A 25,452-nucleotide genomic window follows, 5' to 3' on the forward strand; every position below is an offset into this window, starting at 1 on the left:
AAAGAGCACAAAGCTTATTTAATGCGTTTCCTGGACTTTGTCTGATCTCCACAAAAATCAAAAATAAATTCTTAATGGGTTTTGTTCAAATCGTTTTATCGGACTCATACAATATCTCCAGATCAATCGTTTTCCGCTCAAATTACGCAGGTCGTGTACGGCGTGTTCGCATAAGTTTTCTTGTAATTGACGGTTGGAGGATGAGAAGAACCAGCCATGTATCCCATGATTTCCTTTCTTATTGGGTTTTTAACAAAGGGTTGAATCCATCTAAAAATAAAATGAAAATTGAGATATCATAAAACAAAAACTAACTCAAATCCTCCTTCACATTGATCGATTGATCTTATTTGGAATCTCAAAAGCTTCTTGTCATTGAGTGGAATTTCTTTTAAAATGCTTTTGAATATTGCCTGAGCCACTTTACTATCATCAGCATATAGTGGAGTCAATACACATTCACCAGATGGATAGATGATCACATTTCCAAATCCAATCACTTTTCCATTATTGTCGTATGCTACCTAAAGATGTTCAATTGATAAAACTCAACTTTTGAAACAAACCTTTCCAAAACCTTCAGGATCTCTAAGAAGATTTAACATGTACTTGGATCTTTCATATGGAAACACAGTGTTATCATATTTCACAATATCCATATCTGGTACTTCCGTTGCATTTTTAAGGAATATTCCATCAAGATTCAAGTCTTCAGGAATCTGCATCTCATCTGGCTTGTAATACGAGACATACATTATATGTTTGTAATCAGCATGCCCATGCATTTTCGTCCACATAGTCACAGCTGTAGTCAAAAACGTTCCAGCATCATTATCCGATTGATTCCGAGCTCTGTGCTTTTCGATGTAATCCATGATTGCCATACTATCCTTTCCACGATAATCAGGATCAACCCAGAAAAATCCATGATACTGATGGAGAATATCATTGTGAGAAAGCAATGGTGGGAAATTCAATACATGTGACATTTGGACTATCTTGTTAGTTCCTTTCAGACATACAAGCCACAGAGAGTAACTATCTTTGAAAGATTTTCTCCAAATATCAATATCATTCCTCTTGAAGTTAAACCGCTGATTTCCGTACTGAAACATTATATTTAACTGCACTTGTGCAACTTGAAAATGTCTTACCACTTTCATGTACTCATCAACCATCTTCTCATCAGGATCAATTACGAAATCTACATTATGAATTGTCAGTGCATCTCTTGGTTTTCCATCAACAGTCTTGAATGTGATGGAACTGATTGACTTCACTGATGAAGAAATCTTCGTGAGCCTACGGCCGAGGGCAAGAGATTTGGAGAGCATTCAAGTAGATTTTTGCAGGTCTAGTTTTTTGAATTGATTACAAAATAAATTTAAATAGTTAGAACTTGCAAAGGTTAGTCGAACACGTGCGTTCTTTGAAATTGGGATAGGTCACGCTGACAATTTTACTTTTCTAAACCGAAACTGAGTATTATAAGGTCGTACAATCGATTCTCAATGACTGGATGTGTTTATCAATTATGAGAGGTAAAAAATCGGAAGATGTGACGTACCCTTTGTCTTACCAAATATGACACTTTTACATGCTCGGCCATTCAGCGCCACTTTGAACCAACTTTAGCCTCCGCCTTTTCACCCAGGTTCTGGTTGACACAAAATGACACTTTGAACATTTAATAAATTTATATATTAAATCGTTTTATCAACTTCCTTAAAGATGCATCAATTACTCGTGCTGATTCAGATGGCGCAGGTGGTGTACGGCGTATTTGCATAAGTTTTCTTGTAATTGACGGTTGGAGGATGAGAAGAACCAGCCATATATCCCATGATTTCTTTTCTTATTGGATTTTTAACGAAGGGTTGAATCCATCTGAAAATCAATTTTAAATCAAGTGTTTAAAACTGATTCATACTCAAATGCATTTTCACATCGATCGATTGATCTTATTTGGAATCTCAAAAGCTTCTTGTCATTGAGTGGAATTTCTTTTAAAATGCTTTTGAATATTGCCTGAGCCACTTTACTATCATCAGCATATAGTGGAGTCAATACACATTCACCAGATGGATAGATGATCACATTTCCAAATCCAATCACTTTTCCATTATTGTCGTATGCTACCTAAAGATGTTCAATTGATAAAACTCAACTTTTGAAACAAACCTTTCCAAAACCTTCAGGATCTCTAAGAAGATTTAACATGTACTTGGATCTTTCATATGGAAACACAGTGTTATCATATTTCACAATATCCATATCTGGTACCTCCGTTGCATTTTTAAAGAATATTCCATCAAGATTCAAATCATCAGGTACCTGCATCTCATCTGGCTGGTAATATGAAACGTACATGATATGCTGGTAATCATTAGTTCCATATATTCTCTTGATCATGTTCGCCGCATGAGGCAGATATGTGCCAAGATCATTTTCCGCTTGATTCCGAGACCTGTGTTTCTCGATATAATCAAAAATCGCCATACTGTCTGTTGCACGATAATCAGGATCAACCCAGAAAAATCCATGATACTGATGGAGAATATCATTATGAGCTGGCAATGGTGGGAAATTCAATACATGTGACATTTGAACTATCTTGTTAGTTCCTTTCAGACATACAAGCCAGAAAGAGTAACTATCCTTGAATGACTTTCTCCAAATATCAATATCATTTCGCTTGAAATTCAACCGCTGATTTCCGTACTGAAACATTATATTTAACTGCACTTGTGCGACTTAAAAATGTCTTACCACTTTCATATACTCATCAACCATCTTCTCATCAGGATCAATTATGAAATCTACATTATGAACTGTCAGTGCATCTCGTGGTTTTCCATCAGCAGTCTTGAATGTTTTAGAACTTATTAATTTCACTGATGATAAACGCTTCGTGAGATTTTGGCAAAGGGCAAGGGATTTGGAGAGCATTCAAGTAGAATTTCTAGTTTTCTTAAATTAATGTTTCGAAAAATTTTTCAATAAAAAGAGTGGACACTTTGAGAAAATAGAAGGGCCACGTGAAGACTCGTCTTTAGTTTGACTTTTTTTTAATTTCAAAAGCTATTCTAGATAATATATATTTGTTCTGAAAACTTTTTTTCTGTGGATGGTGTTGGAAATAATATTTGAATAAGAATGAATCAGAGTGATGGCTGGTATTTTCACAACTTGTTTTTGAAAGATCCAAATTTCATATATAAAAGCTTGGGATCACCACCAGGCAGTGTACCTGACTCCCAGATCCGCAGTGCATAGCGCTTGAAGAACGGATCGTCCTTTAATCCTTTAATCCTTTTTTGCGAGATTTTTCGCTTTAGAAAATGCTCAATTATTTTGTTAATGTCTTCATTTTTCCGCTGATTTGTTCTGAAGATTTTATAGACTTGAAATTCGGTGATTCATTCAAAGAATGGATCACAAAAGGAAATCTATCCACAACATTGTTCCGCGTGGTCCTTGACATCCCAAATCCGGTAAGGTTTCTCTGATTTTTATTTAGAACATTGACCCGTTACCTGATTTCAGATGTTTGTTGTGGATTCAAACTATGATTTTAAAAAAACTGATAAAATTATTCAGGAACATGTACAGTAAATAAAAATTACAACTATACATAATTTAAGAGACCATCCGGATTTCAAAGCTACCAATGGATATATACACCGTTATGTTCTCAGCAAAAAGTATTGGACGATGATAAAAACGTTAAGCGCCGTCCTCTGAACTCAAAAATGTCATACGTTTTTATATCAATTGGATATTCGATTATATGGTAATGACATCTGAACATTTTAGGGATAGAAATCCCATTTAACTTGGAAGAATATATTTTCTTCGTAAATCAAATTAAAAACCTATAGGTATAACATATAGCGTTAAAAACAATTGACTTTTCTATAAAAAAAAGAGCTGCTCTTTTTTCACAGTTTCTGCAATTTTAAATGACTGAGGATTCAATAGTTCGATGAAATTTGTTCGAGGCAATTATCTTAATATTTAAAACCTAAACTTTTTGGAAAGGTATCCATTTGTTATATTTCCTGTTAATAAATTGAAATTTTCAGTTCAATATTAACATTCTTGCATTCTGGAATATCTGGTCATTCAGCCATCTACTTTTCAAGGACAACTAGTTGTTTATCTATTCTATTATAATATATTATTCAAAAAATCCGTTTTGAATTGAGTTCTTTCACTCTATCGTATGCAATCAGATGTCTCTTGCTCATCGTATTTCTTGTTTTATTTCAAACGTTGAATCGCTACTTTGCAAACTTTGCCAGTCCATTTAATTTTTATGTGAGTACAAATTTAAATGTTTGTGATCGATATACCGTATTTCCTCTATTAGTCTTGCATCCTCTATTAGTATTGCAGTCTCTAATAGTCTTGCACTCGACTTTTTTTCCAGTCCAGCAATATCTTGCATAGAGGCTGCAAAGTTAATAAATTGGCCTATGTTCGGGCAAATTGAACTCGAGTTTTTGATCAAAAGCGTTCAAATAATTGACGAAATATTGGAAAAGGATGTATTAGGTTGGGCAAAAAGTCTTTGCAACTTTTTGATTTTTTTTTGGAGAGAGTATTTATTCAAAGCGAACGAGATTCAATGGGTAATATATTCACCATTAGTGTCTATGACTTCTTACCAACCCAACGAAGGTTGAGCAATACCCTCCGCACAGAACTATTGAGATTAGGAGGCAAAGAAGTCGTCCCACCACGTTTCGACGACCTTTCGATCATGAAACTTCTGCCCGGTAAGGTGATTCTGGAGAGAGCGGAACAAATGGTAGTCAGTAGGATTCAAGTCCGGCGAATGCGGTGAGTGAGACAAAACTTGGATTCCGAGTGTCTGGAGCTTCTGGCGGGTCCTCAAAGCTGTATGCGGTCTTGCGTTGTCATAGAGCAGCAACAATTTTGATCCTCTTGGGTGATGTAATCGATGAGCACGGACCATCTTTTCCAATTGAATAGAGTATATGCCAGCGTTGATTGTAACGGGGTCTGGAAAAAGCCCTCGGAAAATTATACCCTTTCTGTCCCACCAAATTGAGAGAAGCACTTTTTCTCGGGAAGTTCCCCTTTGAGGTCAGGTTTCACGGTTTCCTCGACCGGGACCCACTGTTTCTTTCTGGTATAGTTAACATACAATACCCATTTATCATCTCCAGTAATAATATACTTAATCCAGTCCGTCGTTCGTTTCCTAGTGAGCAGCGAAAAAGAGAGGTCACAAAACAATTTTTCTGAGAATCGGACAAATTGTGAGGAACGAGTTGACCGAACTTTTCTACCCTTCCGGTTTCGTGGAGATTTTTGATGATGGATTTTTGGGGATGCTTGAGAGTCGCAGAAAGTTCGCGGTTCGTTGCTCTTGGATCATCTTCCAGGGCTCTGGAATTATCCTTATTGATAGCCAAACGAGACCGACCGGATCTTGGTTCATCATCGAGATCGTAGTTCTTTTTCGTGAACTTTTCGAACCAAAACTTTATGGTATTATAGGTGACCGAGTTCTTGCCTAACACTGCACACAGGTTACGACGAGCTTCGTTGCAATTGCAGCCTTGGGGGAACTCATACAGAAAACCCTTCGGAGGGCGTGACGTTCGGCAAGCAAATTCTCGGTCATTTTGAACAGCACCCAAAAGTTTTTTCAAATGTATTAAACATGTACATTACGTACTATACAAATAAAAAAACAGAATAAGAAAAAACGAGTTAACGCTGAGAAAAGAAGAAACATACGAATTTTGCAAAGATTTTTTGCCCAGCCTAATATTTTTGTTGCTTAAACGATATCAAGTTGAGTTTTCAATCAAAAATTGATCACGTTTCGGAGTTTTGGAGCATTCGAAAATGAGTCTTGCAGCCTCTAATAGTCTTGCAGTCTCTAGTAGTCTTGCACCTCTACGTACCAATTGAAAACTAGTCTTGCCGAACGACATATGCATCTTGTGAACTCAATTTCTGTGCTCTTTTCCAGTTTTTTGTAAAATGATTTTTCATCATACGTTCCATTTTTTGAAAGATTTTTTGTCAACTGCGAAAATGTAATCAAAAACAATGGAAAATTATTTTTTTTGTTGCTGAAAAATGTTTTTAAAAAAATTTCAGTCAAAGATGTTATAGCTATGAAAACTTCCAAATGTCGTTTTATTAGCCACTGGAAACTCATTACACCACTCTTAAAACTATTGAAAGAAAAATAAGAAGTCAACGACAACGAAAAAAACAACGGATAAAGCGGAAAAAGATATTTGGCGAAGTCCCGACTTCCGATCCGTAAGTGAGTACATCCAAAGATTGATTTGTAGTAATTTCAAGTTATGAAGATGACTGTTCTGACTTTTCACTGTTCTAACTTTTCTCGATCTTAAAAAAATTATTATAAAAGTTATAACCGCGGAGAGTTTGCTCGGGTTTGCAATACTTGGAAACTATAATAACAACTTACAGAAACAGTAATTTTATTTTTAGTTCAACATATTTTTTTGAATGTTTTTTTATTCAGTAGTTTTTGTGACACTTGGAAACTGTAAGTTATGTTAGTCAGAAAGAAATAATCATATTTTTTCAGCCCTTGTCCAACAAATCAATTGCTCATCTTGCTCGTCTGAAGATCGAATCGAACCATTTGTGAACTCATAATTGTTTAACATAAAAGTGAAACAGTATAAATTTTTAAAATTTTTTTCCAAGTTCCAAGTAAAGTAGCTAATATAATTTTTATCGTGCTAAGACCCTAAATCACAATTTTGTATAGATTTGGAAGTATTAGAATTAAGTAATCTTTTACTTCATGGTTTATACCAAAAATTTATAATAGGTTTTCAGTAGGTAGGTAAGTGCCTGATGCCGATAGATTTTGGGAAAGTAAAACTCAAAAAAGGATGGGAGGACATTATGAAATCGCCACCTTTTTGTGTGTTTTTTTTCTACTGTTTGATTATATATTTGCATTTCTACTGTTTGATTATTATTTTTTCTAAAGAAACTTATAAGAAGTACACGGAAACAACATGCTCAAATGGCGGAGGACCTTCTGGTGGATCGCCCACCCCTTCGGAAAAAGTCTGTGAAAATGAAAAGAACAACACTTGGAAACCAAGTGAAGCGTAATAACAACTTACAGAAACAGTAATTACTTTCTTTTTTCTTTCATTTTTTTTTTGGGAAAAAATACGTAAAAAAACATTTTATTTACGAATTTTACGATGAATAAAATTCTCAAAAAATTTCATTCATTCGAAATCAGGCACATACCTACCTACTGAAAACCTAAATTTTTGGTATTAAAGCATGAAGTTAAAGATTATTTAATTATAATACTTACAAATCTATACAAAACTGTGATTTAGGGTCTTAGCACGATAAAAATTATATTATTTTGGGAAAGTAAAACTCAAAAAAGGATGGGAGGACATTATGAAATCGCCACCTTGAAAAATTTGCTGTTTTAACTTTTTTGTTGATTTTTGTGTTTTTTTTAAAACATATTGCATTGGTATAATTGGTATAGTATTGTTGAAGTTTCTACAACAAGTTCAATTGATTCATCACTGAGAATTATTTTTCGGAACAATAAACTTTTTGAGGCAACATGTAACCTAAAAACTGTAATTCTAGTTGTAAATTTGCAACACAGACATTTTTGTTTTCGTTTTCGTTTTTCGTCTTTGAAACGAAAATGTTCGATTTCGTTTTCGAAAATGAGATTTCGAAAAAATCCCAGCCCTGATCCCGATCATCTGATTCACTAGCATCCCGCAGTTTCCAGTTTATAGAAGTAAGTATTGTGGTTTGTTTGAGATTACGGTCGGTATGTATCAGAACGAACAGAAAAATGTAGGTGACGTGACGAATGGCGTTTTGAGAATAGATTTGGAACAAAATAACCCAAAGTCAATTTACAATTAGATAATTTCTTCAATGTCAAACAATTTAGACTTTTTTTAAAAGCAAAAACTTGCTCTATTTTTGATATTTAATGTTGTTAGTTAAAATTTCAAAATAAGTTTTCGAAATTTCCGAGTTTTCCGACACAAGTACCGCATTTCATTTCAATTTTCTGATTGTTTTAAAATCTCGCCTATTCTCTTCGATTTTCTTTAATTTCAGCTGCTTGACTAAAATATAAATATTCTGCAAACCAAATTGTTCAATTCTTGCCGTACTTTGTATCCACCCACTATACTTGTTTACCTCATTGTTTTTTTGGTTTTTATAAATCACGTATACCTTTATCCACTATGAAATTGTTTGTTTTTTTTTTGCCTGCTTAAGGGTGAATTCTAAGTAAATATACAAGTACGAAGTGCCTTGAAATTTGCAAATTATCATCATTATTGGCAATATTTGATCATCGAAACATAGTCGTGAACCGTAGTGTCTGGCACCAAGTATTCATTTTTATTCTCTCCCATAACAGGGCACAATTGTGAACATTGGAGAGAAGAAAATGGGCGGAGTCTAAAAATAGAAATGACGTGTATGAATTGTTCACTGAACTTTGCACGTTTCGATTTCCTTATAATGGAACGGAAACGGTACAAAAACTATTTAAAGACATCAGAAAAATACTAATTTGAATGAATTTGCGACAAGAGTCACAAGTCTAAAGTTTACACTATAAATGTTTTTTTGAAAATTTTTTAAGGCATGTTATGGTGCATATGTTAATATGTTAATGTTGACAATTTTATAAATGTATCAAAATATTATAATTTGGTTATGTTCCAGTTATCTCTGTTATTTCTATGTATGTACCAGGGATGTGCGGCATTTTTCGGCAAATGCACAAAGCTGGCTTATTTCAACATGATAATCCTACTTTTTCAATTTAAAATTATTATAGAAATGTAGAAAACGAGTCGTTCTATCTGAAAACACCATTTCTTTTCTTGAAAAGCTTGAAAAAAATCTCAAATAGTGTCTGAAAGCTTCCCTTTGGCGAACAAGTGTCTTTAAAAAGTTGGTATGTACCTATTTCATAAATTTGGGAGCGTCCCGTTGATGAATTACTTAAATATAAGCTAAAGCTGCTTCAAAAAAAGTTTTTTTGGAAAACAGACGTCATACTGACGTCACACTGTGAAAAAATATGATACAGTTTTCCACAACGTAATCCTACAAATCGTCGTAATATCCCAGCTTATTAAGGAAGCTTTTACGAAAACTTTTGTTCATAAACTTTTTCATCAATTGTCAATTTTTTCTCGATCAATTACAGAAATTCTTATTAGAAATTTTCAAAAAACCTTCACATTTTTAGGCGGTTCATAACTGTGAAAAACATTTTTTTTAAGGCAAGAACAGTTGACAAAGTTTCAAATTTTAACTAAATTTAACAATATATTTCAGAAATTTTTAATCGCCAAAAAGTTTTCCAAAAAAAAAAAACAGTTTCGAAAACAAAACATTTTTAATTGATTTGTAGACGTTAAAAAAAGTTCTTCGTTAACAAAATGCTACCTATAATCATTTTACCTTATCAAATTACCATCGATCAAAAAGCTAATGAAAATGGAAATAACCTTCAATGATCACCATCTAAAGTCTAAAAACATCTTTTCTTCTTTTTTTCAACTGAATTTATTGAAAAACTTGTGACCCTCTACTTATATAGTGCATGTCTATTTTCATTTGCTTGCATTTCTGTAGATTTATTACGTGGCAGATATGGTCATCTAGAAACTTGTTCTAATTCTCAGCTATTTCTTTTCATTTTCGTTCTCGACACATTTTTTAATGATTCTGTTATTTTGTTGTGATTGTAGTAGATTTTGATTGAGGGCAAGTCAGAAACCAAGAGTCTTGCGACGAAAATTGTTTCTCAGAAAATTTTTTTAAATCTTTTTTTCATTTAATTTTAAAATGTATATTTTATTAGCAATCCTTGTCTATATGGTTTACCTATCTCATTTTTTATGTTAATTTTTCTTTAACATTATTCAAAATAATGTTTCCAGTAAGAAATTGTAGTTTTTTGTCCAGCTGACGTTGCCTATATTGACAGTTTTCTTATGTATATTGACAGTCATTTTTCTATTTTGTTCAAATGCCCATAACATCGTTTTTTCTTCGTTGCTGACTGACTGTGACGTAGATCCTGAATCGTTTTCAATTTCCAGAGATTCAATGAAAATATTGAGAACATCTTACTCAAAATTGTTTTGTTTATTTTTTGAACTGCAACCATAAGTTTCATAGTAATTGTTACAGACGTCGTTTATGAAGTTTGCCTAGAACGATTTTTTGAAGTCCTAAAAATGTTAAGATTTTTTCCTGAGTTAGGATCTTCGCACTTTGCACTTCAAGACATCTATTCAAAATTGATCTTGGATCAGCAATCAAAAATTGAAAAGACTTATCCATTTCTTCCTTATCACTCTCTAACATCTTCATATCAATCGATCCATATCTTCTTCTCATATCATTCACTTTTTCCATCATGTATGTTCCTCTCCTGTTCTTGGTCGCAGTTTGTAGCCATTGTTAACTGTGTGCCACATATTAAATAAATATACCAAAAATTTGTGGCACAAAAGGTATCTCTTAGGTTTTATTTCGTCCATCTTGTTCAAATAAGGAGTTTCTCTCTCTTACTCCGAAAAAAGTTTGCAGTAAGACAGTTATTTCTGGGGAAAAATATTGTAAAGAATAGTTTGTATGCAAGAGGCCTGAGGTATGTGAGAGCCTGTACTCAAATGTTCTCTGATGTTAGACATTTTTACTTTCAGCTTCAATGAAATGTTCTGCAATAGTTTAAGTTTTTGTAATATAAAACTATGTTTCTTATACTAACTAGCTCAGCGATCGTATAAATAATCTAAATTAGTCATATGTTTTAATTTATATTTCCTTCTAGGAAACAAGGAAACTGTTTCTGACGTGATGTAGACAAGCGAAATTCCTGCAAATTTCGAAATTTTGATTTTATTGATAACGCGTTTGACCATTTTGCATGATATTTTCTTTGAATAAAATCATATTTTTTCAATTACTAATAAGATGGCAACCAAGTTAATGGTTGTTAAAAAGTTAGATTGCCGCAAAACCCGGAACAGCAGTAGGTACAAAGGCAGGCAAAAAACCGTTCTCACATATAAAAGAAACATAGTTATTAAGAAAGTGGTTTCCCCATTCCAACGTTTTCCAAAATATTAGAATCCTGGTCAAATTGTGATACCTACATATAATCTGCGCGTTTATCACATCTTGTTTTCTTCCGAAAAAAACATTTTCCCACAAAAATCGAAACATCAAAAGAGCAAAAAATGATGTTTCAAGAGACGCAGAAATTTTGAGCTGCATGAGATAAAATAAATCGAGAGAAATATCACGATTATGGAAAAATAAGAGATTTTGAGAAAAGGCGGACATCGTCCTTTGCTCCGTTCACGTCAGAGTGTATGAGCCGACTAAGAGCTCCGCCTTTTTTAGATAGAGAATTGGGAAATTTGCAGTTTCCCACAATTGGAAATTCTAAGAGCAATTACAATGTTTGGGAGACATCTGTAATTCCCATAAATTATTATTTGATACTTTGTAAAAAGTTCAAAAGTTCAAAAATAACTGTCAACTCACCCCTCAACCCCCATGTCGACCTTTTTCGGTAAAACATTTTTTCCGTCGACTCCCTCTCCATTTCCTAGATATCACTACAGTTTCCTATAAGTTCTCTGAGTCTCTTCGATATTTCTTTACCAAGACAGTACTCTCTCACTTTTCAATACTATTTATTGATATAAAAGATACATTGTCCAACAGAGTGGGCGGGTCCCGTGCGCCGTCGTCTAACAGTTTTCTCTCTGATTGTTGTCCGTCTCTACGTCTCTCATTCATTTTTCCCATTTCATCTACAACTACATCTTCTTTTTCTCTTCGACACATTTTTGATCTCTTTTTCCCTATGATTTTTCATAACTCTTTTAATTCCTTTATTTTCAATATTATCTCTCGTTTTACCTTTTGTTTGGAACTGTTCGCGGGTTTCAAATTTTCGGAATTAATTATTTTTGGAGTGGAGCTGTAAATGGTTGGAATCTGGTATAATGGCTTCGAGACTTTTTATACCAATTTCTTACCATTAGCATCTACACTTTCAAATCTAAATCCAAAACACTTTAAAATCCGAAAAATTTGAAGGTGGAGTCTGTCAACCCCGCGTTCTCCAAACTGTAACAAGTCATCACAACATCCCCTTGAATTCACAACTCGTCGTCGGATCGATCTTGTGTGTGATCGGTGTACCCTGGAGAGTCGCTTTTGAACTTCGTTTTTCAATCATTTAAAAAAAGAATAATGTCCGGAGATGCGCAACCAAGTTCCAATCAACGTGCTACTGAAGCACGGCCACCGCCTTCGCCGCCTTTAGTCAATGAAAAGGCGGCCATCGGCGCTCTTGTGAGTTTTATTATTATTTCTATTCATTCTACTAACATGTGAAAAATCTGGACATCAAATTGTGAACGGAACTGAAAATAATATAAAATAGTTTGGATGGCATTGCCTTCAATTGAGAAATAAAAATTCATAGAATTAAAATATGTGGAGAAGAAGTCGTTTTAAATTGTTATCAAATTTTGTACAAGACACTTGCTAGATTTGCGAGAATATAATTAATAACTACAATTTTTTGAATTGAACGGTTGTTCCAAAAACAAAAATGTGTGCAAGAATGGTAAATTAACGAGAAGTTAAAATAATTTATAACTTTTTGTAAATCAGGCGATTTTCCTAAATATGTAAGTTTAGAAAAACAGTGCAATAAACTGATAATTTTACACTTGGAACCTTCATTTTGCTCAACTGTCGCTAAAAATGTAAACTTGATTAAGACGTTAACAAAACTTAGAAAAGCATTACCTAAGCACCTTAAATTTTTCTCAACATTTATTCCAACATATCAATATAAAGCATTTATATTTTGAAATTGGATGAAACATTGACAAGAGTGAGCACAATTTTTCACTAGTTTTGTCCAAGATTTGTCAATTTTTTAATCAAAGTTTTTTTCTCACTAGTGAGTGAAAATTGGGAAAAATGTTGGAGTCAAATGCTGAAAACGAACAACTACGGAGGTAAATTAAATAAATTATTGATAACTACATTTTCAAGTTTGGATAAATCTGTGAGAAGATTAACATGAAAATCTAAAAAAAATACTTGAGTCAATTTTGAATTAAAAACTAACATTACAGTGCAAAACAGATGGTTATATCAGTCTATTTGAAGTTTTTCCAAGAAAATATAATTTAAATTTTCAAAATCTATGATAGTTGAAAAAAATAACAAAGAATGGTTAAAACGTTTCAAAAATCGACATTAAAAAAATCGTATCCAAAATTAAAATTTTCAAGCTTTACATTTTGTTTTATACAGTTAGAAAATACGTTTTTTTCTAAAAATCATTTTTCTATTTTTTAGGTCTATAATTTTTTTCTGAAATACTTTCCCAAACAAAACTTTTCAGTGCCCTTTTCAGTGGATGTAAAAAAGGATAGATTTTTAATGAGTAAAAGTTTTATTAGCAAAGGGATAGCAGACAGTAATATCAAATTGTTTTAATACTTTCAATATCTTTCACATTTCTCTTTTGAAATTTTGAAAAGATCATCACCAATAGAATGGATGACCGGAAGTTGACCGGTCATATTTATCTTAGATATCAGAAATTATCATATTCTCATCTATAAAAAGGGTCTCTCTTTGATATTCTACTTTTTGGTATTTGGTTGATGAGAATGAATACCACCTACAAATCAATAATTTAATGAGAAGCAGAAATTTCTATAGATATTTATAAATTAAAAGCAGAAATATTGAAGCAGATCAATTTATTAACGGAATTGATATTATGTGAAAATTTGTTTGCAGATTTACTTGATCTCATTGTCTATTTTAAAAGTGCAGCGGAAATAAAGATTTTGGTTATGATATATAAATTAGTTTAAAATTCGGAAATTCCAAAAGAAAAACGAAAAAAAATCGAGAAAGAATGAAAAGTCCAATTTTTATAACATTATTTTTCAATTTTGACTAATCTCCTTGATTGAATTTCTTCCAAAATAAGAACATTTCATTTTGGAGGAAGTTTGATTAGGGAGATTCGCCACAATCAAAACTGGATCATTCATTATCTTTTCAAAAAAGTTTCAGAACATTTACAATTTTGTGAAAATTTGTTCACGCTATTCCTCTTTTGAAAGCTGAAACAACGTTGTGAAGATAAAATTTTTAGAAAGTCAATAAGTCCGAGGCGTACAATCTTTCTGTTATTGCAGTGTAGTCTCACTCAAACCAAAACAGAGAAAAATATTTATATTTAAATTACCTTACAGATGTTAAAAAACAATCAATTCCCAGTTCAATATACTGTTCCAAAAATAGCATCTGATCATTTGATGATTTGTTTTCTTGCCAATTTTATTTTTGACTTCTCTTTTTTTCTATTTCTGTTTCATTGCCGGAAGGTGATGAATACTTTTTCAATATTTCTTTAATTCTCTGTAATATTTGTTTTTGTTTTGTTTCTGTATTTTGATCACTTTCTGGGGAAAAGACGAGTTTAACGGTACGACAGTTTTCAGAAACTACCGTCATCCTTTTTCAGATTGAGCCTTTCACCTAATCAATTCCTAATTAATTTCAGTGCGTGGTGTGCGGTGACCGCGCCTGTTCGCACCTCTACTACGGAGTTGCCGCATGTCACGGATGCAAGTGTTTTTTCTGGCGAACCGTCAAGAGTAGACTGAACTACGTGTGCCGTTACGGTGGAAACTGCTCGATTTCCACTGGTGAGTTTAGATTTTCTTTGTGCTCAAATATTTACTGACTTTTACCATCATTTTTTGGTAGCAGTAAAGTGCCCCAAATCCTTTTTTGAACAACTCATGTCTTATAGTAGTGGTTTTTAATTTTGCTTGTTCATAGCGCTAACAGGGAAACAGTTTCAAGTTAAACTTTAACTGATAATCTACAAATTTAAAATGTTAAAGACATTTATTGCAGTATTTAATTGGATATTCAAAATATCCACGGTCGCTAAAACTTACTAAACTATGCAAAGTGAAGGTCAAATTGATAATAGTCATGATACAACTGCATAACATTGATTTTCAAAAAAGATCTACCGCAAGACAAAACTGCAAAAATTTTAATTCAACATCAATTCCTTGGAAAAAGTATATGCTCTATGAATTACTTCAGGCTAAGAAGTATTGCTTTGAAATTTACAATAGAACTTCCATATTCGTGATACTCTCACTGTTCAAAACTTCATAAATCATATTACCTGTGACATCATAGTTTGCTTTCATCCCACCCTTTCCATCACAAAGTAAACTAGATCATCTTGAGCACACATGACATAAAAATGACTGGAAATTGAGATATATGAGGGTGGAAAACAAATAAACAATTCACTGTCAACCGATCGTCAAATTTATTTTTCGATCGAGTTTTTCTATTGTTCATTCTTGTTTTTGTTGTTCGCCACTCATTGTTCCCAAAAAGGAGAAAGCAATTGTAGTATTACGTTTTTCGTGAATTTCTCAACTTTAAAAGATATGTAGGTCAAATTCTAAAAAACGAACTCCAAAAAGTTTACACTGACAATCCTATTTTCAGCCGGCCGAAACGCTTGTCGCTACTGCCGTTTTCATCGCTGTCTATTCGTTGGAATGAAAATTGAAGGTTTGGAGAAAATTTAGAATTTTTTTGAAAAGCAAATATAAAAAGTAAATTTCAGCTGTGAAAATGGATCGTAAGCTGACAAAGCGCAAAAAAGAGAAGACGGACGAAGATGATACGGATGATGGAGGAAGTCATGAAAGTTTTGAAACTACGGTTAGTTGGAGGTTCTGAAAATATATTTTCAGTTTTAAAGTATTATTTGCACAACTGAAACCAAACTGTTTGTATTTGAAAATAAAATAATACAGATCAAGAAAATATGATAATAAAAGTTTTGAAAAAAAAATTACCAAAACTTTTCTCTTCGTTTTTGAAATTGTTGGCTCCGTAACAACATATTTTCTCTTGTGAGATAGGTTCAAGATATAATTTTCAATTTTCCATTATTTTTCCCATTTCAACCCCCGGGTGCGTCAAACACAGGATCGTTGAGGGACCGTCGGCAGTCCGAGCAATTGTAATTTCAATCCGTTGAACACTTCTTCACAACTTCAAAAATTATCGAATTTGAAAAAGGGGAAAAATTAAACTTTGATCAAAAGCATTATTTGTCCGAATCCATTTCAATCTTCATCCGTAGTTGGGACGCAGTTTGCAAACTCAAAGCGTGTTTTACTCCTAAGCTTATAGTTAGAATCAAGTAATTTTGTTTCAAAAAGTTTGTTATCCTGATCAATGTGGTCACTTGGTTCGTTGCTCTTCACGTGCTCTTCCTATTTTCTGCAGACACAATCGTTTATGTCCCGTGCAGGGAGCACCAAGAAGCACATTTTTTTATAGAAATAGAAAGAGATTTAGACGGAAAATTGAAGCCAATGACGTTGGAAGTTCACTTTTGTGTACAAATTGAAGAAAGAAATTGTTTTAAAAACTGGCTTTCAAAGAGATAGAGCTGGGGATCTCAAATTGAAAAAAAAACACTTTGTGATTATGGATAGGAACAAACTAAAAAATATAAAAGGCTGATCAGAGGCTTACACAAAAATATATATTTCAGACCGATGCGAAGCGTGCGAAATTCGACAATAGCTTGTTGATTTCTTCACTTCAATTAATTGATAAAACATCATCAGCTGGTAATGCAAAGCTTTCAACTCTCCATTTCGTTCAACCATCACTTCAAAATCTTCTCGATGAACCAGAACTTCTTGACGGTTTTCGCTCAGAAATGAGTTATCGAGCGACTCGACAGGCCGACGAACAATTGTGTTACGATTCTGAACGTCGGTTGGTTACTTGGGCAATTGACTGGTGTCGTCAGACTGCTGAAATTGCAGATGTGCATCACACGAATGATAAGGTTCGTTTTGTATTAGTTATTTTGTCGAATGAGCCTATTAATTCCAGATCTCCTTACTTCGTGCTTCTTGTGCTCCATTGGTCCTTTTGGAACTTGGATGTCAATCTTCATTTGGTCCTTCTGATACACAAATTCCCTTTTGTAACAACTCTTTTCTTTCTGCTCATTGTATACCACCATCCACATCGTTTCTTCGTTGGAAAACAATTCAATCGTTGAACAAATGGGCACAACGTGAGCTTAAGCCACTCTGTTTGAGAGCCAAGGAAATTGTGCTGCTAAAGGCTTTGATTGCTCTCAATCCAGGTGAATAGATATCGTTTTTATTATCTTTTTTCCCTATATAATTCAGATCAAAAATTTCTTGCGTAACTTTCCTTATCACTGATTAAAAAGTTTACAAGCTATTTTTGTAATTACCTGTAATTTCCGGTGACTGTCTACTGCAAACATTTTAATCAGTTAGTTATCTGCCATTTTATTGCTTTACATTTATGAATAGTGTCGCCAAAAGGTTACACGAGAATCTGATAAGCTTGGTATTTGACCAGACCACAAAAATGTCTGATTTCCGGGGCAAAGCGCAATTTTGAATTCTAAAAATAGCATTTCCATAAAACCCAAAGTAAAAAGGAATATGCGACACATATTTTCAGATGCCAACGGTCTATCCTCAGATGCTGAATCGTCAATCCGAATGCTCCGTGAACGTGTTCACACCGCTCTTTTCCAGTTGCTCATGGAGAATTCAGAGCCAATTACTGCTGCTTCTCGTCTTGCTCAAATACTTCTTCTCATTCCACAACTTTCCGTAAGCAGAATTTATTTGGATTCGGTACTGAATGTTTTGTATTCATAAAATTATTTTCAGTTAATGGGAGTTGATGTAATTGAACAAGTAAAAGTTCGAAACACTTTCAACAAGCGATCAGCATTTGGCGAGGGACTCCTCTTCTGGCAACTATACGGAGATATTTTTGATGATGCCAATGATGACAGTTATCTCGAACATTCTGCATCTTGTAGCCCAACTGACAGCCAATATACAACCGACAGCATTTAAAAAACAGAGTGGAATCGTCATTGTCCTGCAATTATTTTCCATTCGTTAAAAATTATTTTTGAATTTGAACTATTTACTTGAAGAGATAGTAGGAAAATTAAATTTTAAAAACAATTGTTTTCGAATGGGAGTAATGTAGCCAATGACGATATTATTGATCTCGGACGACAAAATATTTCGATTATCAATTCAAAGTGAGTAGTTTCTGTATATTCTGGAACATCCAATCCTTGCCAAAGTTTAATCCAGTTTTTGTCACCGCCTTATTCCAGTTTCAATTTAATAAAATGACCGGCAAGAGCATAAAATCGTCTGCCAACTTTTTAACTTTTCCATTTGAGTGAACGTCGGGCAAAAAGTTTCACCAAATCCCGAGCTGTATGCAAACTTTCCAAGTTTTTCTTTTTTTCAGAACCCGCGATTTCAATCGAGCTCCATCATCATTTTTGTATTTGATTCTCTTTATATTTTAATTTCATCTATCGTCGCCCCAAATCATGTCGGGTGAATGGCCGAGTAGATCAAATTTTGACGGATTTTTAAATTCCTCGTTTTTTTTTAATTCGAAAATCGCATTATTTGATCTGTTCTATCAAACACTCATTTTTCTCCCCTTCCACCTCCAAATTTTCCGTGTTCTGCCTTTTTTCAGATATTCTCATTTTCATTAATCTCAATTGCTAAATAACCAACCAATATTTTCTTTTGTATTTTAAATTGCAACGTATTTTGAATTGGAACTGCATATTATCTACTGTTTTTTATTCTTCTTTCTACTTCCCATCCCTCTACTATCAGAGACATATTTTCAAAAAATACAAAAAATACACCTGAAAATTTTCAGACCAAAAAAAAGAGTGTTTGCTTCTATCTACTGTTCATTTGTTTATTTTGACATTGTCATTTTTATATTTGAATAATAAAAAGCGACACTCAAAATGTGAATTTTCGATTTTCAAATGTTCTAATTTCATATTTTAAGGTGTTTCAGAATCCAGATTTGGATCGCAAAATCTTCATAGAAAAATCTGATTTTAAAGATACCATGGTACTGATACCAAAACATAATTGTTATTGATCAAATAAGGTTAAACAATTTTGTGAACTTTATTCCAAAAACACCTGATTTATCAGTCATATTTTCAACAAAATTTCTCAAAGCCATCTGAAAATGCATATCTGCATTCGATAGACCATATTTAAAAAGGCCTTCATTCCGAAGCTCCGAAGGATCACAGGGGGTACCTCCTGATGATCTGATCCTTCAGCTTCAAAGGATCAGAAGGGTACCTCCTGGTGATCTGATCCTTAAGCTCCGAAGGATCACAGGGGGTACCTCCTGGTGATCTGATCCTTCAGCTCCGAAAGATCAGAAGGGTACCTCCTGGTGATCTGATCCTTCAGAGCTTAAGGATCAGATCATCAGGAGGTACCCCCGTGTGATCCTTCAGAGCTTAAGGATCAGATCACGAGGAGGTACCCTTATGATCCTTTGGAGCTGAAGGATCAGATCACCAGGAGGTACCCTTCTGATCCTTCAGAGCTTAAGGATCAGATCATCAGGAGGTACTCCCTGTGATCCTTCGGAGCTTAAGGATCAGATTATAAGGAAGAATCTTACGATATTCCAAGTTAGTTGGACGTTTTACAGCATTTTCCCAAAAGATCATTGTTCATACATTCAATTGTGAGTAGTCAAGGCCGAAAATCCATGGAAAATTGCATTTAAAAACTTATTCCAGTAAAATATGAACAAAAAATGGTCGAAAAATACATATAAAAACTAGTTGAAAAAAGTTTGTCACCGAAGATACGCCCGGTCAGAGACAAATGGCACTTTGTCGACTGGATACCATGTCACTTTGGATACTTTGTCCCCAAAAATACCTTGCCACCCTAAAAGTTTGTCCCCTCGGAATGAAGGCCTATTTAAAAACGGAAAATATAGACTTTAGCTGTCAAATCTCAGAACCACGCTCGTGGAGAGTCTTCAACAAAAAAAATATCCTTGTAAAGATGTAAATGTTTAAAATAAATTCCAAAAAAAATCCTTTGCTACGTCACTTCGTTAATTTTGTTAATCTTTGAGTTTTATAATAAGAAAAAACTTTGAAATTAACAATGTGTTTTATACAAAAGTCGGTTCTCAGGTAGTCTTCAATAGAATCGTGACATCTCCTTGTTGAGCACCAGCTTTGAATGGTGCCTGTGCATCTGTCTCATCAGCTGGAACTTCCGCATATTGTAGCATAATTTTATCATCTTTCACAGGACCCTCGAGGCGAATTATCTCAAATTTCATTTTTCCCCTTGCCTCGACAAATCCATACACGGGACGAACTCGGTAGTGCTCATTATTTGATGACTTCACCTAAATAATGCCTTTGTTTTGCTTCTGTTTCAAAAGAGCAGCATTTTTTCAAAATCGAGTCGCCAAAAAACCTGCATTTCAAAAACATTTATACACCCTTAAAAATAGTGTGAAAAATTGCAGAATTAGGTATTTCTTTCTCGTTATTCAACACACTTCTTAAAGGGCGCGGCGAGACCATTTTTGCATAAACGCAGTTAATTTACGATGTCCATTAAGAACCTCTCAAATTAACTGACTCACAATGCACACATTGCCAACGGAATGGGGAATACTGCGCACATCGCTAATTAACAGTTATCGAATACCTTAAACGCCATTCGAGATTCGTTCACTGACGTAATTGTGTGCGTGGAACTTCCTCCTGACGCTGGAAATGTGGCAGATGGAGGTTCGATGGTTAGCATGTTGAATTGAGAAATAACAATTGTTGAAAATAAAATGTGTTTTCTTTATTTTCAAATTCGAATGTACCCACGTGGTCCAACTTTACACATTTTAAAAATTTCAGTGAACTTGTTTATTGTTTTAATAAAACACTTAAAAAGGCATTTCGAAGTTTAGTAGGAAGTGCAACAAAAAATGTCTACAGCGAAAGTGTGGAGTCAATTAAATCTAATCTAGTATTGCTTCAAGAAACAGTAGAGTTCGTGAGCCTGGTTTTCTTCGTTTGTTTTGTGTACATTCTTTGTATATTTTCGAGTCTTATTTCAGCTAGTTAACTTACATTTAAGCATGGAATTCAAGCCAGCTGATCAAGAGGAAAAGCTCAAGTGAGGCTTCATTTTGTTTTAAGAAAGAACAAGCATGCATAAAAAACTCATTTATTTCACAAGGACTCTATGGGTTGTACTCAATTGGGAGGTTCTTACGACGAGCCATACCGTCTCCCTGGAACCATTCACGACGGAATTGCTTGGCAGCACCATCCGGGGTGTTGGTCCACTCAACAGTGATACGGTCGTTGTTGGTATCCTCTTGTCCGAAGGCGAAGGCATCGCAGGAAACAGCAAGAAGCACAGCTTCCTTTGGGTCGAGAACTCCACATGGTGGATCAACTCCAAGTCTCTTCATATTGGTGGTCTTGATACCATATCCAATACGACGAGCCGATGAGTTGATCACCTTGATGTGGTAGGTGTGCTTGTCATCGTATGGCGCATTGAAGACGATCTTGGTACCCGGTTGGGTTTGGATGTCTCCTGGTGGGACGGATTGGGCCATGGTAGTTCGATGAAGGAGTTATGAGAACTCTATGAAGATTATGGCAAAATCTTCCAAATTTATAGCAGCCTTCTTATCTCTGCCCTAAATCTGAAAGTTCATCCAAAAATAGGAGATCACGTTAAAATTTGAAAAAAAATCAGTTTTAGCTAGTAGCTATTTTGAATAATTACATCAATTTACACTTGTTCTGATACCTTTGAGTAACAAAGGAAACCTATTCGTTTTCTGTGAGATGCTAATTATTAATCTACTTGTTTTGTTTTTGTTTTTTGTCTAGAGGAAAAGAAAATGAAGACTATTTATTAAACTAATATTGATCTAGTACTACCTCTTCGTTTTCTGTAATATGCTACTTGTTTTGCATTTTTGTTTTGCACTTAAGTGCAACAAAAAATACTAAATTTGGTCTAGTATTGCGACCAGAAACGGTAACTTTCGGCAGTTCGGGTTGGGGCCACCTCCAACTCTATTGTAAGCAGATCAAGCAGGCTTACGATAAGATCATGTTCTTCAATTTTCAGAAATTCTCGATTAATATTGTAATTTTTTTGAACTTTTGGCTCATAAGGCAAACACTATACATACATATACAACGAATTTTAGCAATGAAAGGATACATTTATTTTTGAGAAAATTGTCCAAAAAATGTCTTTGTCGCATTTTTTAAACCTTAAACCTTAAATCTTCAAGAGTTGCTAATTCACAATTTTTGAAACGTTATATCAGGTAATAAAATAAAAAGATTTCAATTCTCATTTTACGTGACCGTTTGTTCATTTTCTACGCTTAAACTTAGGCCATCAAGATAAGACTGATTATATACAAGCTTGAAATCATAAATCTACTCATTGCGAATTTCATCGCTCTACTAACTAACTACAATCAACTCTACTAACACTATGGTCAAGAAGATTACTGTCTACACTGCTTTTGGACAATTCCTCGAGATGATCGAGCGTCAAGCCGAACAGAGAAGGGAAACAGTTCCAGTCCTTTGTCCGATCGTTGAAAAGGCTCAGCCAAGGACAGCTTTGAACAAGGTTTGTACAACGAGCTGGATTTTAAAACCAAGGGTCATATTTTAGGTTCAATCTTGCCCAGTTGTTCCAACGACTGCAAGAGTTACAGAAGAGATCAAGAAGAGCATTAGCTGCCCATTGTTGGCTCTCCACGCTGATCAAACGATCGAGATGGCCATCTCCCCAGTCCCACCAACCAGAATCAAAAAAGATCAATGAGGCTGCGGAGCTTATGGCCAATTTCTGGATGAGCTTTAATTGCCTTGATAACGAGAAAGAACAGATGGAATCGATTTTTGAGAAGGTGAATGGATTGTTTGCTGCATCGTCCACAACATCTACGGCATCACTTTTCGGAAAGTACGAGGGATTTTTTGAGAAAACGGAGGTTGCTACGGAAGATGTGAACACTTTTTTTTGGAATTCTCCAGCTCATCCATCTTTCCCACAACTTCCAGTTTTCGTCAAATCTCCAATCGACTCGATGAAAATATATGGAGCAGTTAATCATAACTTCAATATTTCTGAAGATGGTAAGTTTTTTTTTGAAAGTAGTTTTTTTAAATATTTATTAATTCTAGAAACACTCCCATGCACGGCTCAATCTGTTTCATCTCCAATTTCTCCATCTTCTACCACCTCGGATTCTTCAAGTGAAACAATCATTCTTGGACCTGGACATCTTCTTCAGGAAGTCTACTTGCAGAGAGCGGTCATTGAAGAACAGAAGAAAATCATTGATAGCTTTCATGAAATTCAGAAGCTCAACAAAAAACTGGCTGCTCTTCAAAATAACTTTACAGCTTGATCTTCTTGACTAATAAATACTTACACTGACTTTTTTGAATCTTGATTTCTTGGGAAAACACTAGCAAATCGGAAATAATTTCCTTCCGTGAGGGTATAATTTTACCCTGCCCTAGTCTCTGTAACTCAACAAGCACCGGAAAATCATAACAAGACCTTTTTATTTTAAAAAGTTTTTTTAAAAAATACATTCGAGGCATTTTTGGTCAATTTTCTGAAAAATGCTTTCATTACTGAAATTCGTTGTATATATATGTAGTATTTTTGCCTTCTGAGCCAAAAGTTCCAAAAATCATAATTTTAATCGAGAATTAAAAAAAAATAGAACTCATCGAGTCTCATCGGTGGCTTATTTCTTGCTTTTGGAATAGAGTTAGAGGTGGTCAAAGTTTCATTTTAATCAAATAGCCTGCAGCTCTCAACTTGCAGTTACCATTTCTGGTTGCAATACTAGATCAAAAATACTCAGTCAAGAGCGAGTCACGGCAACTCGGTCCAAAACCATTTCTAATTAGTAAACTCTCAAAAACCACAACTAAATAGCTTAAAACCATTGTAAATTAGCTTATTTTTGCTAATTAGCAATGATTTTAAGCTAATTAGTTGTGGTTTTTGAGAGTTTACTAATTAGAAATGGTTTTGGACCGAGTTGCCGTGACTCGCTCTTGACTGAGTAGTTGCCTTCACATCTCTCTTTCCTTTCCTTTTCCTGTAGACATTTTCTGTTGCACTTAATTGCAAAACAAAAACAAAACAACTGTGGTCAAAACAAAACAAGTAGTTTAATACTTAGCGTCTCACAGAAAACGAATAGGTTTCCTTTGTTCCTCAATATGACAAAAGTATCAGAACAAGTGTAAATTTATGAAATTATTCAAAATAGCTGATTTTTTCTGATTTTTTTTCTGATTTCTGATTTAACTGCTTTTTTCAAATTTTAACGTGATCTCCTATTTTTGGATGAACTTTTAGATTTAGGGCAGTGATAAGAAGGGTTCTATAAATTTGGAAGATTTTGCCATAATCTTCATAGAGTTCTCATAACTCCTTCATCGAACTACCATGGCCCAATCCGTCCCACCAGGAGACATCCAAACCCAACCGGGTACCAAGATCGTCTTCAATGCGCCATACGATGACAAGCACACCTACCACATCAAGGTGATCAACTCATCGGCTCGTCGTATTGGATATGGTATCAAGACCACCAATATGAAGAGACTTGGAGTTGATCCACCATGTGGAGTTCTCGACCCAAAGGAAGCTGTGCTTCTTGCTGTTTCCTGCGATGCTTTTGCCTTCGGACAAGAGGATACCAACAACGACCGTATCACTATTGAGTGGACCAACACCCCGGATGGCGCTGCCAAGCAATTCCGTCGTGAATGGTTCCAGGGAGACGGAATGGTTCGTCGCAAGAACCTCCCAATTGAGTACAACCCATAGAGTCCTTGTGAAATAAATGAGTTTTTTATGCATGCTTGTTCTTTCTTAAAACAAAATGTAGCCTCACTTGAGCTTTTCCTCTTGATTAGCTGGCTTGGCACTTCTTCGATCTTCTTCGACCCAAGCTTATGACTGAGTATAGGACAATTGATATAATAATTAGCAACGTTGGAAAAGTTTACGTTCTCCACGAAGTGAACGAAGCAAACTGGAACTAGCTTGTACGACAAACTACGACTACTAAGTGTACGACTAGAATTGCACGACTAGACTAGCTTGAACGGAAGGTTTAAAAATTTGCAGTACGGGAAAATCAGTTTTCTTGTATTTCATTCACATTTATAGAAATTTCTATTCAGGTGATTTCAGTCATATTCCCTCCAATTTTATCCATTTCCCATCTGTTACCGTAAATCTTTCCCTATCTAACATCTGTTACAGTACTCTCTCACTCCTCTTCAATTATAGCCTCTATAAGAGCAATCGGGCCGCACAT

General features: G+C 34.5%; 6 protein-coding genes, 5 non-coding genes and 2 pseudogenes across 14 annotated transcripts; 5 read left to right on the top strand and 8 right to left on the bottom strand.

Annotated features, from left to right (window-relative positions):
- Positions 1 to 80: 80 nt before the first annotated feature.
- On the bottom strand, positions 81 to 1,389 carry C28D4.5 (DUF1248 domain-containing protein). The gene is made up of 4 exons (NM_069335.8): positions 1,155 to 1,389; positions 567 to 1,106; positions 316 to 524; positions 81 to 270 (listed from the first exon to the last, which is right to left on the bottom strand). Exons 1-4 carry the CDS (start codon positions 1,332 to 1,334, stop codon positions 138 to 140), a joined length of 1,062 nt encoding a protein of 353 aa, NP_501736.2. The 5' UTR covers positions 1,335 to 1,389; the 3' UTR covers positions 81 to 137.
- A 289-nt stretch (positions 1,390 to 1,678) lies between these two features.
- C28D4.8 (DUF1248 domain-containing protein) lies at positions 1,679 to 2,969 on the bottom strand. Its single transcript, NM_069336.2, has 4 exons — positions 2,770 to 2,969; positions 2,182 to 2,721; positions 1,931 to 2,139; positions 1,679 to 1,887 (listed from the first exon to the last, which is right to left on the bottom strand). The coding sequence occupies exons 1-4, from the start codon at positions 2,947 to 2,949 to the stop codon at positions 1,755 to 1,757; spliced, it is 1,062 nt and encodes a 353-aa protein (NP_501737.1). The 5' UTR covers positions 2,950 to 2,969; the 3' UTR covers positions 1,679 to 1,754.
- Positions 2,970 to 3,341: 372 nt separating this feature from the next.
- On the top strand, positions 3,342 to 4,452 carry C28D4.11 (annotated as a pseudogene). The gene has a single exon. A coding segment is annotated over exon 1 (1,111 nt).
- Positions 4,453 to 6,631: 2,179 nt separating this feature from the next.
- 21ur-7750 lies at positions 6,632 to 6,652 on the bottom strand. Its single transcript, NR_056439.1, has one exon.
- A 447-nt stretch (positions 6,653 to 7,099) lies between these two features.
- Positions 7,100 to 7,120, bottom strand: 21ur-11536. The gene has a single exon (NR_056440.1).
- Positions 7,121 to 8,508: 1,388 nt separating this feature from the next.
- Positions 8,509 to 8,529, bottom strand: 21ur-14914. Its single transcript, NR_056441.1, has one exon.
- A 3,505-nt stretch (positions 8,530 to 12,034) lies between these two features.
- mir-5551 lies at positions 12,035 to 12,143 on the top strand. The gene has a single exon (NR_056442.2). It is a non-coding gene; the product is annotated as a pre-microRNA mir-5551 (primary transcript).
- Positions 12,144 to 12,174: 31 nt separating this feature from the next.
- On the top strand, positions 12,175 to 19,024 carry nhr-97 (Nuclear hormone receptor family member nhr-97). 2 transcript variants are annotated; one of them, NM_001047489.5, is made up of 9 exons: positions 12,175 to 12,432; positions 14,681 to 14,825; positions 15,658 to 15,723; positions 15,779 to 15,876; positions 16,721 to 17,023; positions 17,071 to 17,329; positions 17,680 to 17,834; positions 17,895 to 18,280; positions 18,499 to 19,024. In NM_001047489.5, the coding sequence occupies exons 1-8, from the start codon at positions 12,331 to 12,333 to the stop codon at positions 18,084 to 18,086; spliced, it is 1,320 nt and encodes a 439-aa protein (NP_001040954.1). In that variant the 5' UTR covers positions 12,175 to 12,330; the 3' UTR covers positions 18,087 to 18,280; positions 18,499 to 19,024. The 2 variants fall into 2 exon arrangements, with proteins under 2 accessions (NP_001040954.1, NP_001379453.1); NM_001392373.1 differs by lacking the exon at positions 12,175 to 12,432 and having other exon boundaries at positions 18,499 to 19,021.
- On the bottom strand, positions 12,909 to 12,929 carry 21ur-12235. The gene has a single exon (NR_056443.1).
- Positions 19,025 to 20,163: 1,139 nt separating the features above from the next.
- ssp-36 (MSP domain-containing protein) lies at positions 20,164 to 20,877 on the bottom strand. Its single transcript, NM_069338.6, has 2 exons — positions 20,766 to 20,877; positions 20,164 to 20,457 (listed from the first exon to the last, which is right to left on the bottom strand). The coding sequence occupies exons 1-2, from the start codon at positions 20,862 to 20,864 to the stop codon at positions 20,233 to 20,235; spliced, it is 324 nt and encodes a 107-aa protein (NP_501739.1). The 5' UTR covers positions 20,865 to 20,877; the 3' UTR covers positions 20,164 to 20,232.
- A 420-nt stretch (positions 20,878 to 21,297) lies between these two features.
- On the bottom strand, positions 21,298 to 21,681 carry msp-79 (Major sperm protein 77/79; the record flags this gene model as incomplete). Its single annotated transcript, NM_069339.8, has 1 exon — positions 21,298 to 21,681. One exon carries the CDS (start codon positions 21,679 to 21,681, stop codon positions 21,298 to 21,300), a length of 384 nt encoding a protein of 127 aa, NP_501740.1.
- Positions 21,682 to 22,583: 902 nt separating this feature from the next.
- On the top strand, positions 22,584 to 23,511 carry T13F2.9 (annotated as a pseudogene). Its single transcript has 3 exons — positions 22,584 to 22,724; positions 22,770 to 23,236; positions 23,285 to 23,511. Coding segments are annotated over exons 1-3 (835 nt in total).
- Positions 23,512 to 24,572: 1,061 nt separating this feature from the next.
- Positions 24,573 to 24,956, top strand: msp-78 (Major sperm protein 78; the record flags this gene model as incomplete). The annotated part of the gene is made up of 1 exon (NM_069341.6): positions 24,573 to 24,956. The coding sequence occupies one exon, from the start codon at positions 24,573 to 24,575 to the stop codon at positions 24,954 to 24,956; it is 384 nt and encodes a 127-aa protein (NP_501742.1).
- Between the last annotated feature and the right edge of the window lie 496 nt (positions 24,957 to 25,452).

Source organism: Caenorhabditis elegans, chromosome IV (genome assembly GCF_000002985.6).
Source record: "Caenorhabditis elegans chromosome IV".
In the NCBI taxonomy this organism is placed as follows: domain Eukaryota; kingdom Metazoa; phylum Nematoda; class Chromadorea; order Rhabditida; family Rhabditidae; genus Caenorhabditis; species Caenorhabditis elegans.